Raw genomic sequence first — 17,740 nt, forward strand, 5'->3', positions numbered from 1 at the left:
GAGAAAAAAATCTAATGGTGACACAGCAAACGTCTTCATAAAGTGTACAGGCCACAGCAAGTACAGGCTGTTCAGTCAAGGTGGCTGGGGACAAGAAGACACGTTCCACATGTCCAGCATAACAGAAGAAAGGTGCAGTGGTTAAAAATACGGCAATGTCTGTCTAAAAGCGCACGTTACTGTTACAGTTACAAGTATTAATTCTATAATCGTCACCTTTCATACTTGGTGGCGGGTACAACACACATGCACTCTCGTCCTTCCTCTCTCACTCAAATTCTTACACAACATTCCGTCAAACAAAAAATCTCCCCTCGTCCCGTTTTTCCTCCAGCGGAAGCAGCAGCAGACTGACACGCACACACACACACACACACACACACACACACGCACACACACAGACTTTAATTAGAATGATTGGCATCTCATGGCGGAAAGTGGATTAGAGCTCAGAGATGAGTGATGCAGGATACAGCATGAATGAATAAGAGCAACTCAGCTTTGACATCACAGGTCTGCGGAGATGGTTTGTAATGTGATGCCACTGACAGGGGGGTAGAGAGAGAACAAAGCCTGGCTGCCTGCTAGGAGGTCTGTAATGATGTCACAAATCTACATCACATCACCATAGCAACGTTGCATCAGCACCAAGGAACTGAAAAAAGATGTGGGTGTATGAGTGTGTTTGTGTGTGTTCTACTGCAGGTTTTAGTAACCAGTGACAAGATAAAAAAGTGAGATTTTGTGGACGAATGAATGGCGATTTGGACTGATGATGTGGCCTGGCTGCACCCTCCTGTCCCCTTCAGAGAGCGAGAAAAACAGACACCAGCAATAAGAGTCCCACTGCTGCCACGCTTCTAAAAATAGACTCGGCGGCAAAAAAAAACTGCAGAGAAGCTACAGCTTCACCAGAGAGGGGAGGTTGGAGGTACATGGTGGGTGTGTGGGGGGGTTTGTAACGTCCAACATGTCCACCATGCAGAAGCCAGAAAAAAAACCACACTGAATGCAGGATGCTTTTCCACATCAGCCATGTCTCTGCTCACTCCTGCTCCACATAAGAGTGGGAGGTGTTGCTAGGCGACTGATTGGGGTGAAAACGTTGATCATTTCTGTATAAAAGTGAACAGCAGTGAGAAGAATGGGAAGTCTTGAGAAACTATGTTTCCAGATAGTTCTCATTTCCTGGGTTCTGGGGTCCATTTTTTTTTTTTATAAAAACATATTCATGGCCTCCTCCCTTTGTGAATGTTATTGCATCGAGCTAAGCAGTGCATGATCATAATCATAATCATAATGACTAAATAAGACCAATGTTACAGTCACTAGGTCACCCATCAGAATACTTGTCTAGAGGACGTGGTCTCTAGAATGAGAACACAGGGCACAGCAAAATACAGCATAACATCATCCTCAAATAACCAGACAAACAAGAAGGAACATGGGAGGAGCCAGATGTTGGGGCAGCGGTGGCCTAGCGGGTCATATCCTGAGCTGCCAAGGTACCATCCCCTGCACACCAAGGCTGATGGTTAAATACAGAGGACACATTTCATTATGTCACTGTGTGCTGTGCTTCATGTATGATCTTATACTACTTGTCACGATGGCTGGACATGGTGAGGAAGGAGGACATATACGCACGACGTCACGAAACGGGGGATTAATACATAACTGACAAGACAAGGGGACATCACCAGACAATGACCCGACAGTGAACAGACACAAACAGGGCAGCTTTATATACTCATATAATTATACAACAGGTGAACAGGATCAGGGAACATCACACAGGACCAACATGAAACTCCAGGCCGAACTCCAGACCCGGATCATGACCACATGTCCCCAGACCATCAGGCATCTGCTAGAAAGCTGAAAAGGAAGAATGATTCAACACAATGCTGTAATGCTGTATCTTCTCCATCTGCATTTCCCAGAACATCCCAACACTCAGGGAGTTCTCATAATTTCCACTCTGCTAAACTTTTTAAGGATTTTCAATGAAAGTCCACAACTCCAGAAAAGTTCCTTACATTTGAATAAAATTTAAGCTAAAAGACATTTAATTCACATCAGCACTTGTATCCAGTAAATTAGATGATTCCAAATTTGATGACTGCAATAATAATAATAATAGTTTCTAGCAAGTAATGAAGTTGAATGGATATCAGGTCTGTAACATGATCAGCTATAAAAGGGACGTCTTAGAGGCAGAGTCTCTCCAACCGTTTAAAGTTTGTAAAAAGAAGAATCAATGATCCTCAATATCAAATGACAAAGGCTTTACAAATGATCTACAGAGCATAACATCCTCAGAAGATTCAGAGAAGCTGGAGATTTCTCTGTGTGTAAGGAGCACTGTGTCACTCATCATCATGACTGACAATGACATTACCTAACCAATAATATCTCCAGAAACTACTGTCAGTAAACATAATACAGTCCAGGCCAAAAGTTTGGACACCTTCTCATTCAACGAGTTTTCTTTATCTTCATGACCATTGGTAGATTCTCACTGAAGGCATCAAAACTATGACTGAACACAAGTGGAGTTTTATACTTAATGTTTTATATGTTTTATAATCTAGTGTCATGATCCGGGTCCGGAGTTCGGACCGGTGTTTCATGTTGGTCCTGTGTAATGTTCCCTGATTGTTATCACCTGTGTATCATTGTATAAAACTATCCTGTTCGTGTCCGTTCACCAGGTGATTGTCTGGTGATGTTCCCTTGACATGTGAATTATGTATTACACCCCTGTCCTGTGACGTTGTGTGTATGCGTCCTCCTTCCTCGCCATGTCCAGCCAACGTGACATCTAGTTTCTTTGCTCTGATTACTGCTTTACACACTCTTGGCATTCTCTCGATGAGCTTCAACAGGTCGTCACCTGAAATGCTTCTCCAACAGTCTTGAAGGAGTTCCCAGAGGTGTTTAGCACTTGTTGGTCCAGCTCACCCCAAACCATCTGGACTGGGTTCAGGTCCGGTGACTGTGGAGGTCAGGTCTCCACTTTTTGTTAAGTACATAACTCCACATGTGTTCATTCATAGTTCTGATGCCTTCAGTGAGAATCTACCAACGTAAATGGTCATGAAGATAAAGAAAACACGTTGAATGAGAAGGTGTCCAGACTTTTGGCCTGTACTGTATGTCAAAGACAACCACAAACCTACAACGGGTAAGAATGGGATCCAACCTCCAGAAACTCACATCCTCGATACCCAGACAGCTTTAAACTGTTCTGAAAGGAAGAGAAGATGCTGCACCGTGGTAACACAACTGTTCTGAGACCTGTAACAATAATCTGTGCTCTGTTGTGGGAACAAATAAATTATTCAAATGTAAAGATTATCTGATGTAAATTCTTATGCTAATATATGAGACTCGGAAACAATTTACCCTGATTACTTGTGGGACCTACTATCAGAACAAGATCTACACTCACATTTACTAGTACCTGGTGAGGAGATTTCTGCTACAGAGGTCATCTTCTGTGGAACAGACTTCCTGCTAGTGCTCAGAACTTAGAAACACGTCTGGTCAGTAAAGCACATATGGAGAAGACCTGGACGGTCCAAGCCCACTCTCTCACTCACTCGGTGTCCTACAGAGGGTCGCGGCTGCTGATCCCGTCATGGACAATAGTCTTCTTTAAATCCACGTTAATGTACGATTTAAAACCAGTCCTTCAGAGATTGTGAGATGTGAAGGTGGCGTGGTGTGTAGTGTACAAGATCTGCAGACTGATGAGTAGGAATGTGGAGGTGCTGCAGAAGTACGGACAAGGGGTGACCATCAGGTGACGTCCCCTGGGGATTCTGATGGGTGACGTGATTCCTGGGGCGCACTGTGGGGGAAATTGCAGCTTTTACTACAAGTAGAAGAAAATGGAGGCAGCAGGTCCTTTAAATGCATACTGATGCCAGCTCTAATGCAAGCTCTCTGGCAGCATCTCCTTCTTCTCTGCACCAGGTGATGATGAACATGGCTTCATATGCAGCTTCACCCCCACCGACCTGCTACGAAGCCGGTGACTCCGTCGACGTACTACGCCTGACTCCGCCCAGTCCTCGGTTTTGTCCAAATCGGGCTTTTTGCGTCGCCGGAGCTCCCGATGTCCAGCCAGCGTCATCACCGGAGAGAGGAAGGCTGACGTCGGCGCAGAGTCACCGGGAGTAACGGGCTGGGGAGGGCGGCCCCCTCCCCTCCCGTTTACGTCGGCGTTGGCGCGTTGGGAGACCCCGACACTGGTGGAGTCCCGGGCTATATAAGTTCCCAACAAGCAGAGTCACTCCACCAGATTCACGGAGAGCCAGCAGACCCACGCTGAAGACCAGGACGAGGAGCCCGAGATGACAGTCTGATACTAACAAGCCCGATCCGGACCTTCTCTGCTCACCACAGCGAGGTCTTCACAGGTCCTTCTGGCCGCGATGTATCGATCCACCAAAGGCGCGTCCAAGGCGCGGAGAGACCAGATCAATGCAGAGATCCGAAACCTGAAGGACCTGCTGCCCATCTCCGACGTGGACAAGGCTCGCCTGTCCTACCTGCACATCATGTCCCTCGCCTGCATGTACACCAGGAAGTCCGTGTTCTTCAGCCAAGGTAAGCGCACCCCAACTTTACTCATCGCACCTGTTGAAATCCGTCATACTGAGATGTAGATTAATACGTGCAAGTCGTTTTCATATTCAGATGTGGATTATTACGTGAAAGCACCCACGCTATCCATGGTGCTGAAGGAGCACCAGCCGATGACAGGGGGTGTGATATGTGGGGCTGTGATATGTGAGGCTGTGATATGTGGGGTTGTGATATGTGAGGCTGTGATATGTGGGGCTGTGATATGTGAGGCTGTGATATGTGGGGCTGTGATATGTGGGGTTGTGATATGTGAGGCTGTGATAGGTGGGGTTGTGATATGTGAGGCTGTGATAGGTGGGGTTGTGATATGTGGGGCTGTGATATGTGGGGTTGTGATATGTGAGGCTGTGATATGTGGGGTTGTGATATGTGGGGCTGTGATAGGTGAGGCTGTGATAGGTGGGGTTGTGATATGAGAGGCTGTGATATGTGGGGTTGTGATATGTGGGGCTGTGATAGGTGAGGCTGTGATAGGTGGGGTTGTGATATGAGAGGCTGTGATATGTGGGGTTGTGATATGTGGGGTTGTGATATGTGAGGCTGTGATATGTGAGGCTGTGATATGTGGGGTTGTGATATGTGAGGCTGTGATATGTGGGGCTGTGATATGTGGGGTTGTGATATGTGAGGCTGTGATATGTGAGGCTGTGATATGTGGGGCTGTGATATGTGAGGCTGTGATATGTGAGGCTGTGATATGTGGGGTTGTGATATGTGGGGTTGTGATATGTGAGGCTGTGATAGGTGGGGTTGTGATATGTGAGGCTGTGATAGGTGGGGTTGTGATATGTGAGGCTGTGATAGGTGGGGTTGTGATATGTGGGGTTGTGATATGTGGGGTTGTGATATGTCAGGCTGTGACACGTGGGGTTGTGTGTGTCGTTTCAGAGGGAGTGACCCCCGAAAGCCCAGAGGAGAGCGCGGGGTGTCTCTCCTTCACCGAGCTGGAGGACCTGATGCAGGGGACGCCCGGGTTCCTGCTGCTGCTGACTGGGGAGGGGAAGCTGCTTTACCTGTCAGACAGCGTCTCTGACCATCTCGGACATTCTATGGTGAGTTTATGATGATAAAGATGATGATGATGATGATGATATTATTGTTCAAATTGTGACACGTCACTGCACGGATTTTTGCAGGTAGATCTGGTTGCCCAGGGTGACAGTGTATATGACATTATCGATGCTGCGGACCATTTTATTATGAGAAGTAGTTTGGCTCCCCCAACAACACCTGACGCAGGTAATGAACGTGAAGCTCAGCACCTCGTCCAGCGTGAGCTGCTCAGTCTCACAACTCTCGTTTCCTTCAAACGTAGACAAGCTGTTCCGCTGCCGCTTCAACGCCTCCAAATCGGTGCGCAGACAGAGCGCCGGGAACAAGCTGGTGCTGATCCGCGCCCGCTGCCTGTCCGCCTCCGCCGCGCCTCCGACCTCCTACTGGACGTCCAACCCCGTCTGGGTCTGCTTCTGCACCCCTCTGGACCAGCAGCCCCCGCAGCCCGGCGCTGGCCAGGAGCAGCAGCCCGGCAGCCTCTTCCTGGCCGGGTTCCACTCCCAGCACCGCCGGGACTTGCGGCTGCAGGAGGCGCAGAGCAGGTGAGGATGGATCTGGGGGCTTCTGAATGGAAGGAAGTGTAGATGTGTGCTGACCGCGCCTCTCTGTCAACAGCGTGAGAGAGTACCTGGGTCTGGAGGTGGAGGAGCTGCGCTCACGGTCGTGGTACAGCCTGCTGCACCCACAGGACCTGGCCCATGCATCTGCCCAACATTACAGCCTCCGTGAGTCTCACGCTCTACTACGTGTGAAACAGCTTCCTCGCATGGTGCCTCCTGCCTCATTCTTCTCTTCTCTCCACTTCAGTTAAAGAGGGTGGAGAAGGTCGAGCAGAGATGGTGGTCCGGGTGGAGGCTGCAGACCACTCCTGGGTGTGGGTGTACATGGTTTTACAGCTGGAGACGGGTGACAACCCCATCAGTAGCAATAACTTTATTATCAGGTACAACTATTAATCATTATCGAAATGTACTTAAATACACAGTAACATCATTAATCGTTTTATTATAATGATGCTTTTCTTAGTGAGTCTGAGGCCTGGTCCGTCAGACAGCAGCTGAGCTCTGAGCAGACTCAGCTCTCCCTGGTTCTGAGCTCCACCGGACCCCAGCAGGAGCCTGAGACGCTGTCCAGCCCAGACCAGGTCTTCACCCCAGGCAGCAGCGGCCTCTCGGCTCAGTCCTTCGACTTCAGCGTGGCCGGCTGCAGCAGCGAAGAACAGACTGCCGGCACATCGGTCGCCACCGGGGCCAGCGGAGAGGGTCCCGCCCCCCGCTCCAGCATCTCCTCTCTAGAGGAGGAGACCTTCTTCCAGCCATCCACGAGCAGTGAGCCACTCGGTAGCCCCTCGACTGCTTCCACGTCCTCACCAATCCCAGTCACGGTGGCCACGGTGTCGGACCTGGACTTCCTGACCCAGAACATCCTGCTGCCACCCTCCTTCCAGCTAGAGCCGCCACTGCCAGCACTTCCACTGCCACTACCGCCCGTGCCCGCCTCCCAGGCCCAGCAGACCAAAGAATTCGTCTGCACGCCACCATATACCCCCCAGCTGGGTACCGGCAGCAGCTTCCCCTTCGGAGAGCCTCTCTTCAGCTTCGATCCAACTGGCACTACCACACCACCCCCCAGCCAGATCTCCACCACCGTAACCACCACCACCGCAGCCTCGGACTCCCAGGCCGCATCCAGCGACCCCACCAACAGCCCTCCCCCAACCACCACCACCAGCCTGTCCTCGGTCCAGCCCCTGACGCTGCCCATACCCACCACCGAGCTGATCTTCCCCGTGGAGCCCTGCGGAGGCTCCCTCTACGAGAAGCTGCCTCCAACTCCAGACAGCCCCGGGGACGGTGACTGCACCATCATGACCTTACCGGAGGTCCGTGGCCCGCTTTACGTAGAGGTGCCACTGGGACCCCTGCACTACCCCCCAGAGGGGCTCTTGACACCTGAGGCCTCCCCAGGGAAGCACAACTGTCTGTCCTTCTTCTCGCCAGAGCAGCAGCTGGAAGAGAAAACAGAGATCTCCCTCCTGGCCCAGCACATCAGCTTCCTAGCAGAGGGTTTCTACCCCAACCCACTGTACTCCAAGCTCAGCCCTTCTTCTGCTCCTGTCTCCCCATCACTGCCTTCATCTTTGGAGGCAATGGACCTGGACTCTGTGGTCCCCTTAATGGGGGATGTGTACCCAATCAAGTCCTGGAGGGGCTTGGACTTGCCCATCTTGCCTGATGATGACTCTCTGTACGAGGACAGCATTCTGGAGAGTCTTCTTCAAGACCTGGCATCTACTCCACCTCTTTCCCCAAACACATTTCTATCCTGCTCTTCCTCTTCCTCCCCTACGCCGCCTTCTCCTTCTTCTTCTGTGTGCTGGCACCCAGCCCTCCATGTTCATGGGGTGTCCACTGGGGGCGCCGCCCACTTGTGTAGCGTCCAGTCGGCGCACTGTAACCACGTGGCCATCTGCGGGGCAACGGAGCAGCCCGCCATCGATGCTTCGGACGAGCTGGTGCAGGACAGCGAGGCGGAGTCTGCGGACGAGGTTCCAATGGAGGTGGAGGCGCCGCCCTCACCGTCGCCCCTGTTGTCGGGCGGAGTTCCTCCATCGCCTCTGACCCTCATCTGCTCACCCTGCTCCTCACCTGCCTCCGGCCCCGTCAGCCCCGCTCAGTCCGGCCTGCCCTGTGTCCAGTCCCTCTTTGAGGAGCTGGCCGCCCTGGAACCCACGTTTGGCCCTGATCTGGGGCAGCAACCTGAGTTGTATCAACTCCAATGTCACCCGGTGCCCCAGTGCTTCCGCAAAGGTAACCGTCACTCTTCTTCTGAAAGTGCTCATGTGGAGTGAGAATGCACCGTGCTCAGCTCCTAATTCTGTCTCTTCTTCTCTCTTTCAGATGGGAGTGGTAGTGATCCTCCGTTCTAAAATAAGTCTGTGACTTACTTCATTAAGTATGGCATATTGTCATATTTCATGGAGATGCTTTTACTGAAAAGTGAAACTTATAAAAGTGTATAAATATACATAATGTATATAAACCCAAAAGGACTTGAACCTCATTAGGTCAACTTCATATTTTGTTCATGTACTTTTCAGTGTTATTTCTATGTTGAGAATGGTGCAGCATTCAATAATGATGCAATATACGTGTCCGTGTGGCTCGAGGTCTTCGTGGACCAGGGCCCGTTTCTGTTCGCTTTTATCTGTACTTTGAGCTTTTTATCAAAAAAGAACAAAAGAATCTTTGTAAGTGCGACATCGACTTACAGACACACCTATGTATTCACTCGTAGTGAAAATACGCTGTTGTGAACGTTGACGATGAAAATGGAAATGCAACGGCGAGCGCATAGCTTGACTCTACTGTCATGCAGCAGCACAAACACCAGGTGGCGTGCTGGAAGTCAGGGTTCAGCTCAGACCCGCTCGCTACCAGCCCAATTTCCTGAGACTTGTGTTTGTGGCTGCATTTCATCTGCCTTGGAAGACTAGATGCTTATAACCTGTGTACAACTTGTGAACCCGATATAATGATGTACAAACGTTTCTTAGCAGAGCAGACGTCCTGCATGGTTTCCTTCAGTTTCCAACCAAAAAAAAAGTGCCACGAGAAGCTCTTCCTGGCAGGCGGGGGCAGAACGATGCCGTCTCTCGCGCTCTCGTGTGTGTATGTGCATGTATGTGTGTTGTACACACACTTCAAGACTAATGTATTGTAGGGCCGCTCGTGGGGAACTTGTTGGCTCCCCAGGCGGCTGTTTTCGTCAGCTCGGATTACTGTATTTGCACTGGATTCCTTTTGCAGCAGAATTTTTGTAATGCTTGCAAAACCATTAGAAGCTGCTGTTGGCTACGATCTGCCAAGCTTCTATTACTACGTGACGGCCACGGTAACATCGTAGCTCTTCTTGGTACGGTGTGGAGTGGTGTAGTGTGGGAGCGATTTCGAATGAGGTTGGGGTGCTATTTCTATTCAGTTGGTTCTCAATATGGGCTGAGAATCGTCCGAATCCCACAGTGTCGACACGCCAACGTAGAGTTGTCTACGGTCAAGTAAAGGATTGATTCCTACGTTCTAGCTATTTAAATGCTATGTTTAAACATGGTATTATACTGGACGTGTGCTGTTAGCATGTGCAGTTATATAGACACATGCCACGCAGCTGAGGGTTGTACACATTTGTACATTTGCATAAAGATATATTGGTCTGTACATATCAGATACATTTCTATTATTTAAAACATATTTGACATATGCTATTTATGATGAATGGACATTGTGGATCAGTGTTCTAATGGTTTGTGTCGCTGATAAGTGTATTTGGTTGTCAAAACTAATGCATTTATATTAAAGTGCACTTAAAGCAGGATGATTCCATGTTTCCTTTACCCAGCATGCTCCGCGGCTCCTTCACAGCGCGTACACTGCTCAGCAACAGCTCTGACGCACGCACGCACGCAGGCAGGACTCCTCCCACTCTGACGCACGCACGCACGACTCCTCCCACTCTGACGCACGTACGCGCGCGCTACCTGCTATTACGACAACGGACGGCGGCGTCTCGCTCCTTATATGGACTTTCCTGCTCAGGGCGTCATCTCTCCCCGTCTCACCCACTTTATCTCCAACCAGAAGAACCTTTCAAGGAGGCAGCGAGATGCGGTCTAACACTTCCTGTAGGACCCGTCATTTCAACTCTTTTAAAGACTAGTATCTACCCATCTCCACCCGTCACCCGTATCTCCACATCTCCACCCGCCACCAACAACGGCAGAAGCGAGAAAAGACACGATGTGATTTTGAAGTGAACATTTTGTTCCATGGCCGGTTCTGCTGCTGTGTAACACAGACCCACATGGCTCAATAGCGCCGCCCTGCGGAGGAACTCACCCCAACACCACCTCTCTCTCTGTAGATAATGTCTCTAGGATAGCATTCTTTCACCTTAGAAAGAGAGAGTGAGAGAGGTGGTCAAATATCATTTCAATGCATGATGCAGAAAAGTTGGTCCATGCATTTATTACATGATGGTTAGATTACTGCAATGCATTATTGTCTGGATGTTCTAGTAGGTGCATGAGGAAACTCCAGCTAGTACAGAATGCTGCAGCCAGAGTTCTAACCAGAACCAGGAAATTTGACTACATCACCCCAGTCTTACAATCACTGCACTGGTTACCCATCAAATTTAGGATTGACTACAAAATCCTACTTTTAACCTATAAAGCTCTAAATGGTCTCGCCCCACAGTACCTGAGTGAACTTTTGGTTCTTTACGAACCGCCACGCCCCCTTCGATCAATGGGTGCGGGGTCACTACTGGTACCAAAAGTACAGAAGGTCACAGCTGGGAGCAGATCCTTCTCCTATAGAGCTCCGCAGTTGTGGAACAGCTTGCCTGTCAGTGTCCGGGACTCAGACACAGTCTCAGTGTTTAAATCCAAACTGAAAAAATGCACCACCTGTTTTCTCGGGCCTTCTGTTAAAGTCCCAGACACTCATTTCACTTCACTTTGACACAGTGCCATATCACTCTAACCACCTCTCTCTCCCCACCCCAACACCACCTCTCACTCTCTCTCCCTCCCCACCCAACACCACCTCTCTTTCTCTCTCCCCACCCAACACCACCTCTCACTCTCTCTCCCTCCCCACCCAACACCACCTCTCTCTCTCTCTCCCCACCCCAACACCACCTCTCTCTCTCTCCCCACCCCAACACCACCTCTCTCTCTTTCCCCACCCAACACCACCTCTCTCTCTCTCCCCACCCCAACACCACCTCTCTCTCTCTCCCCACCCCAACACCACCTCTCTCTCTCTCCCCACCCCAACACCCCCCTCTCTCTCTCCCCACCCAACACCACCTCTCTCTCTCCCCACCCCAACACCACCTCTCTCTCTCTCCCCACCCCACACCACCTCTCTCTCTCTCCCCACCCCAACACCACCTCTCTCTCTCTCCCCCCCCCCAACACCATCTCTCTCTCTCTCCCCCACCCCAACACCACCTCTCTCTCTCTCCTCTCCCACCCAACATCATCTCTCTCTCCCCAACCCCAACACCACCTCTCTCCTCTCTCCCCACCCAACACCACCTCTCTCTCTCTCCCCCACCCAACACCACCCTTCTCTCTCTCTACCCACCAACACCACCTACTCTCTCTCTCCCCACCCCACACCACCTCTCTCTCTCTCCCACCCCAACCACCAACCTCTCTCTCTCTCCCCCCCCCAACACCACCTCTCTCTCTCTCTGTGGAAGTGAATGGTGGATGATCAGGTGATGCTCCTCTGAACGAGGGCTTGAATTGATTTTTGAGGACATGCTGCCCTCTTGTGCTAAATTAGATGTATCAACTCAAATCTTACTTGTAAATTTACCTTTTAAAAAATTCTAACCACATATTACACGATACCATTCAATAAAGTTGAGCAAGACACCGAACCCCGAGTGTCTCCAGGGGACGGTCCCTGTCACTACCCTGTAAATGCTGTTAATGTAAATGTGACTGCAGTTTGGTGACCATCAGGTGCCACTAGCTGGTGCTGGATTCCACAGTGGAAAACCAGTGGATTAAAGAACAGTAATAATACAAGAACACATAATAATCTGAGAACAAGAAAGCTGACAGTTATTAAGGGAAACTAGTTTCTTCTAGAAAAAAGATCACATTACCATATATGTTACATCACTTGTACATTTTCATTCAAAATCACTGCATATGTAACCCAAACTTTGTCTTATTTTAAACAACAACTTGTCCCATCAAGTGTCGACAAATGTAAATCACTCCACAAATGTAGGGCACCATTTTCATCAATCGAAGCGATTTATGTATGTAGATCCTGAAGACGCTTTTCTACGTCTCTCCCGACAGCCAAATGGACGATCCCAGAAGATGAAACTGGCTTATTATATTATAATATATATATATATTATATTATTACTGATGTATTAAACTGTGTGTGGTGTTTAAAATGTGTTGCAATTACATTTCACTGAGGATCTGTCACTCACGGTCCTTATTCCTGTTACTCGGGGTCCATCCAGACACACACTCGCACCTACGCTCAGATTTAGAGTCACCTTTATAGTCACTATACACTTTACTTTACTTTACTTTACTTTACTTAGCAGACGCTTTTATACAAAGAGACTTACAAGAGGACGACACGATACCGGTTGAAGCAAACCAGCAGAAGCACATTAAAACTATAAAAATATGAATAATACAGATCATTAAGTAAACAGCCTTCCAATCCATCTTCTAAACTGTACGTTATCTCGCTCACTTAAATCTTTCATTTAAACTAAGTACAAAATAAAAAGGTTTAGATCACTGAGTCCATGCATGGCGCCGTCTACATGGACGGCGGGAGGAAACCGGAGAACCCAGAGGAAACCCGTACCAACACAGGGAGGGCATGTAAACTCTGCGTCACTAACTGTAATGAATTCTTCAGTTTAGTCAAATATTTGTACAGTAATTCCGATCGAAGTAAATCTGTTTATATAGAGGGCAAAATTTGAACCTGAGTGAAGTTTGCAAAAATGCATCTTAAACAGGAACTTTGCCAGTTCTCAAAACCGGTAATTTCAATGCCACATGGTCCTAACCTGAGAAAAAGTCATGTGCTGTCTCTGGTTTTTTAGTTTTAATACATTTTCATGTCGTCATTATTGGTTGTGTGTACAATTCTGAGGGACAAAATGAAGGACAAAATCCTTGCTCTTCACTGCTCTTCACGCTTGCGGTCACCTCACTCCTTCCACATCCCTCCTTCACAGCTACTTACAATTAGTAGCACCTCCTGACCTTCACACTCACTGTACCTGCAGGATCCACAACTGTCCCCCATCCATCCTTCACACAGTCTCACCTTCATCTGAATCTTCCTGCATTCTCTCACATCTCCCAACCTCTGATTCGTTCTTCTCCTTACCACTAGAGACCGCTACTAACTCTCTCCTCACCTCACTTCCATGGATCAACTCTGTCCTCTATCTTCTAAACCCAGAAGGACTTCTCCTCCTGCGCCCTGGCTCTCCGATACAAAATACAAGAAATGTCAGCTTGACTCAGACCTGCTGTATTACCACAATCTTCTACGTAAATTCTCCACTAACCTCACTTCTGCTAAAACTGCTTTCTACAAAGTGTGCCGTCCCGTGGCAGAGTTTGGGCGTGTTCTGTTTGTATGTCTCTCTCTCTCTCTCTCTCTCTGTAATGTTGCAGGGTGGCTCCTCATAATCCCATGATTGGACTCCTCCCACTTCCTGCCATGATTGGTGGGCTGTAACATGACATTTACAGCATTTACCAGACGTCCTTATCCAGAGCGACTTACAGTCAGTAGTTACAGGGACAGCCCCCCCCTGGAGACACTTAGGGTTAAGTGTCTTGCTCAGGGACACGATGGTAGTAGGTGGGATTTGAACCCGGATCTTCTGGTTCATAGAACCGTGTGTTACCCACTAGGCTACTACCACCCTCCCATGACCAGCATTTACATTTACGCCCTGATCCAGAGCGACTTACAACGTGCTTCCATGCCACCATCGATGAAGTGATCAGTTCTGGAAATGCAGTGGTACGTGGATCCCTGGTGACTGGGTTTGCGTCCTCTAACTAGCTTTTAGTCAAGTTCATGGTTTGTGTGATTAGTCCACCACTCATGACGACACATTAATATTAACGTAACATAACACGGCCTGCAGATTACTAGCGATTTTCATGACTTGCTGCTCATCTCATATGTCATACAAGCACAAGAACATTCGATAGTTTTGAGGAAGAAGATTTATTATTGGACTGAATTACAGCGACAACAGTGACGTCTAGTGGTGCCTGTCCGCCATTGCAGGATTAGTAACGTTAATACAGGCTCAGAAAGTGATTCTTTTCCATGTATGCATGTCAGTCTTCTGTTACTGACTACAGACCCACCAGCCTGGGACCTGAAAATCACATCAATAAAAGCAGAATTCCCCCCGTAAGACTGGGAATGGACATCAGTTAAGGTCCTGTAAAAGACATCTTGTGCTTGTAATTTAATTTGACTAAATGAGATGATAAATAAATGTGTTGGACAGTGAGCGATTCATCTCTTCATTTCTTCTTCCCAACAGCAGGTTCTGCAGCGGCCGCTGCCGCCGCCGCCTCGGCTTTCAGTCTCTCCTCACGCTGCCTCAGAAAGTCCCCGTACTCCTCTGGTGACAGCCTGTCCAGACAAGCACAGAGACACGGAGAGAGAGACAGAAAATGGACAGCAATGGAGGGGGTGAGAGAAAGAGGAGAGTCACTTTCATTCAGCAGTCCATGACACTGAACAGACACGAGAAGGTATATTCTTATCATATAACATCGTAATAAGAACACAGTACAGCGTATACACAACCGTGCTTCTTACTCATCCACCACTCTGATACCCAGGGACTGGGCGGAGCCGATGATGCTCTTCACTACGGTCTGGAGGGAGGCGCTCTGGAGCTTGAAGCTCTCATCCTGAGCTTTGACCTGGGCAATCTCGTAGACGGCCCGCAGTGACACCATCCCGGCCGTCTCGTGGCCTGGAGAGGAACACAAATACCGTACCGTAAAACTAGCTGAAACTGAAACTCCACACATACAGCACATGCTTTTTCACAACGAAAGTTGTCAGCCTGAAGGTTTCTCTGCGAAAACACTCCTATATCTACGTTCTGTCAGGCTAGAAGAGAGGGATTTGCCACGCCTTTCAGTAATGGAAGGCAATTTATAGACGTGTGGCCATGTTTTGGGGCAGTGGCGTAGCGGTTAAGGAAGCAGCCCCGTAATCAGAAGGTTCTGCCAAGGTGCCACTGAGCAAAGCACCGTCCCCACACACTGCTCCCCGCTTCACTGATGCTTACGCGTAGCAGCTCTACTTCCTGGTGGCTTTTAACGTGAAATTCGCATCATGTGCATTTCTCCCTGTCGTTTCCATGGTTGGGGTCTGTGGCTGAACATGGCTGATGTGAAGAATTAAGTATGGGTGAGTTAGCTCAAACAGTTTGGTCCACTGTGACCAGGTTAAATGTGTCGCTAGTTAGCCACATGTTACAGAGCGGAATTTACCGTACATACTGCGTGACACCTTCTACTAGGTCCTGTTCAATCATACAGTATCATCAGTCAAAGAAAGCCACCACCAACCTGCCGGTCCACTACGAAAGCTTCTTACCCGTTCTGCCCGCCCCCTTCTTGATCCCAGCAGCCTGCTTGAGGAAGTAGGACACGGTGGGCTGACCGATCTTCAGGTCGTACGTTCTGTCAGGCTAGAAGAGAGGGATTCGCCATGCGAGGAGATGACTGCTGGCCTGCTAGAGCATTATATTTGTTTTATAGAATTACAGTTCTGTTTTTCATGAGTTGCTTCAACATGGTTGAGAAGTTTGCTGATGGCCCTCTGCTGCCTCCACGTTGGAATCATCAGACCGTAATCGATTGTATGATCATGATGTTGCTTGGTGATTTTCTGGTTGAAAGGTTTTGCCGATGGTGACTGATCGGAGTACCGCGGTGTCACGCTCATCTCACTGATTGTTAGGATGGATATGGAATTGCTGACATGATAATGGCGTGAGAGCAGTGAAGGTTCACATCTGCCATGAAACTACCAGCACTGGGCTTCTTAACCAGATACGGGATATGCGTAGGGAGGATATGGGACTAATGGGGTGTTTGGCCAGAAATGTAATTAAAGGACAGATAATGAAATTAGTGTCTTGACATTTAGACAGAAAATGGAACACAAAATATCTTCACATGAAAACCAGCTCTTCACTCGAGGCAAAAGCATGAACGAAGAAACAGACTTTTTAATAAACTGCTGAAAGAACGCTGGCTCTCATTCTGAAAGAAAGGATTTGTAGAAATGGGGCGAAGGGAAAAGCAGGCAGTTGAAGTGAAAAGAGAAAAGTAGATTAAAGGTGGCCGACTAAGGCCTGCTAATGCACCCGAGAGAGCTACAAAGCAGGGCCGTCACGTGCATTCACCTCATTACAGTTAGGGGGGGGGTGACCTTGGCAAACCAGACGACAAACCAGAGAAGGAGGGTTCAAGAGGAACAGGCACAGGCGTTGGAATGGAAGAGTTGAAAATGTCCATGCCGTGTCCCACATACACAATACGCATGCAAGTCAGACAAATGGGATTCTGCAAAATGGACGTCATGAAACCGTCCATCTGGAAATAATCGCAAGATCCTGTCTAAAAAGGAAGAGTCAGATTGCAGTGCTGAGACAGCATGTTACCTTGACGTGGATTTTAATGGGGATGGGGATGCCCTCTTTCAGGTCTTTTGTTTTCTCATTGAAGTCCTTACAAAACTGTCCAATGGGAATTCCTCTCTGGAGAAACAGAAGACGGGACACAAGTACAAGTACAGCAATACAGGGGAAAAGCGCAATCTCACATTTCAATATTGTGGCTTCATTGAGTAACTCCATTTGCAAAATTAGAACATAATAAAACCAATCACCTCTGTTATTTCAGCGCCATACTGGAACCACTTCATGAATTGAGACGTGTTATAAATGGGCTTGGGTGGAGTGGTGACTATATTCTGTACCATGGTTAATTAAACTGCATTCAACAGGCCCCCACAGCATAATAGGCCTAGAACGAGGGTGGTCCATACTGACAGAATCATACACACAGAACTGAGTATATACACTGATAAGATCAGTCCCACAGTACAAGATAACAGCAGCAAAAATAAAAGAAAGCAGACCAGAATGTAACATTTTAAGGCTTTTAAAGCGGGTGCATGAACAAAACTCATCCGGAAGATGGTCCTGACACTTTTCTGTGGTAAAGAACTTAAGTATACAGTACAGTATTCAGAACAGTACATAACTCCACATGTGTTCATTCATAGTTTTGATACCAACGTGGTCATGAAGATAAAGAAAACACCTTGAATGAGAAGGTGTGTCCAAACTTTTGGCCTGTACTGTATATTAGCATTAAAAACAATCACCACAACTACTGGGACTCAAT

The 17,740-nt window shown here is 48.4% G+C and overlaps 2 protein-coding genes across 3 annotated transcripts in view; one reads left to right on the forward strand and one right to left on the reverse strand.

Moving 5' to 3' along the window:
• Positions 1-4,158: 4,158 nt before the first annotated feature.
• On the forward strand, positions 4,159-10,080 carry npas4a (neuronal PAS domain protein 4a). Its single transcript, XM_028959723.1, has 8 exons — positions 4,159-4,617; positions 5,545-5,708; positions 5,793-5,895; positions 5,972-6,251; positions 6,325-6,434; positions 6,517-6,652; positions 6,736-8,519; positions 8,610-10,080. The coding sequence occupies exons 1-8, from the start codon at positions 4,443-4,445 to the stop codon at positions 8,636-8,638; spliced, it is 2,781 nt and encodes a 926-aa protein (XP_028815556.1). The 5' UTR covers positions 4,159-4,442; the 3' UTR covers positions 8,639-10,080.
• A 4,420-nt stretch (positions 10,081-14,500) lies between these two features.
• Positions 14,501-17,740, reverse strand: part of mrpl11 (mitochondrial ribosomal protein L11) — a 17,219-nt gene continuing 13,979 nt past the window's right edge. Inside the window, exons 3-6 of one of the 2 annotated variants that reach the window (XM_028960097.1) lie at positions 16,993-17,088; positions 15,921-16,014; positions 15,129-15,288; positions 14,501-14,939 (exon numbers count right to left, since the gene is read on the reverse strand). In XM_028960097.1, coding sequence (XP_028815930.1) covers positions 14,828-14,939; positions 15,129-15,288; positions 15,921-16,014; positions 16,993-17,088 — 462 coding nt within the window. In that variant the 3' untranslated portion in view covers positions 14,501-14,827. Of the gene's footprint in view, positions 14,940-15,116; positions 15,289-15,920; positions 16,015-16,992; positions 17,089-17,740 lie in introns of both variants that reach the window. The other variant, XM_028960098.1, reaches the window with a different exon arrangement.

Source organism: Denticeps clupeoides, chromosome 18 (assembly GCF_900700375.1).
Source record: "Denticeps clupeoides chromosome 18, fDenClu1.1, whole genome shotgun sequence".
Taxonomy (NCBI): Eukaryota; Metazoa; Chordata; class Actinopteri; order Clupeiformes; family Denticipitidae; genus Denticeps; species Denticeps clupeoides.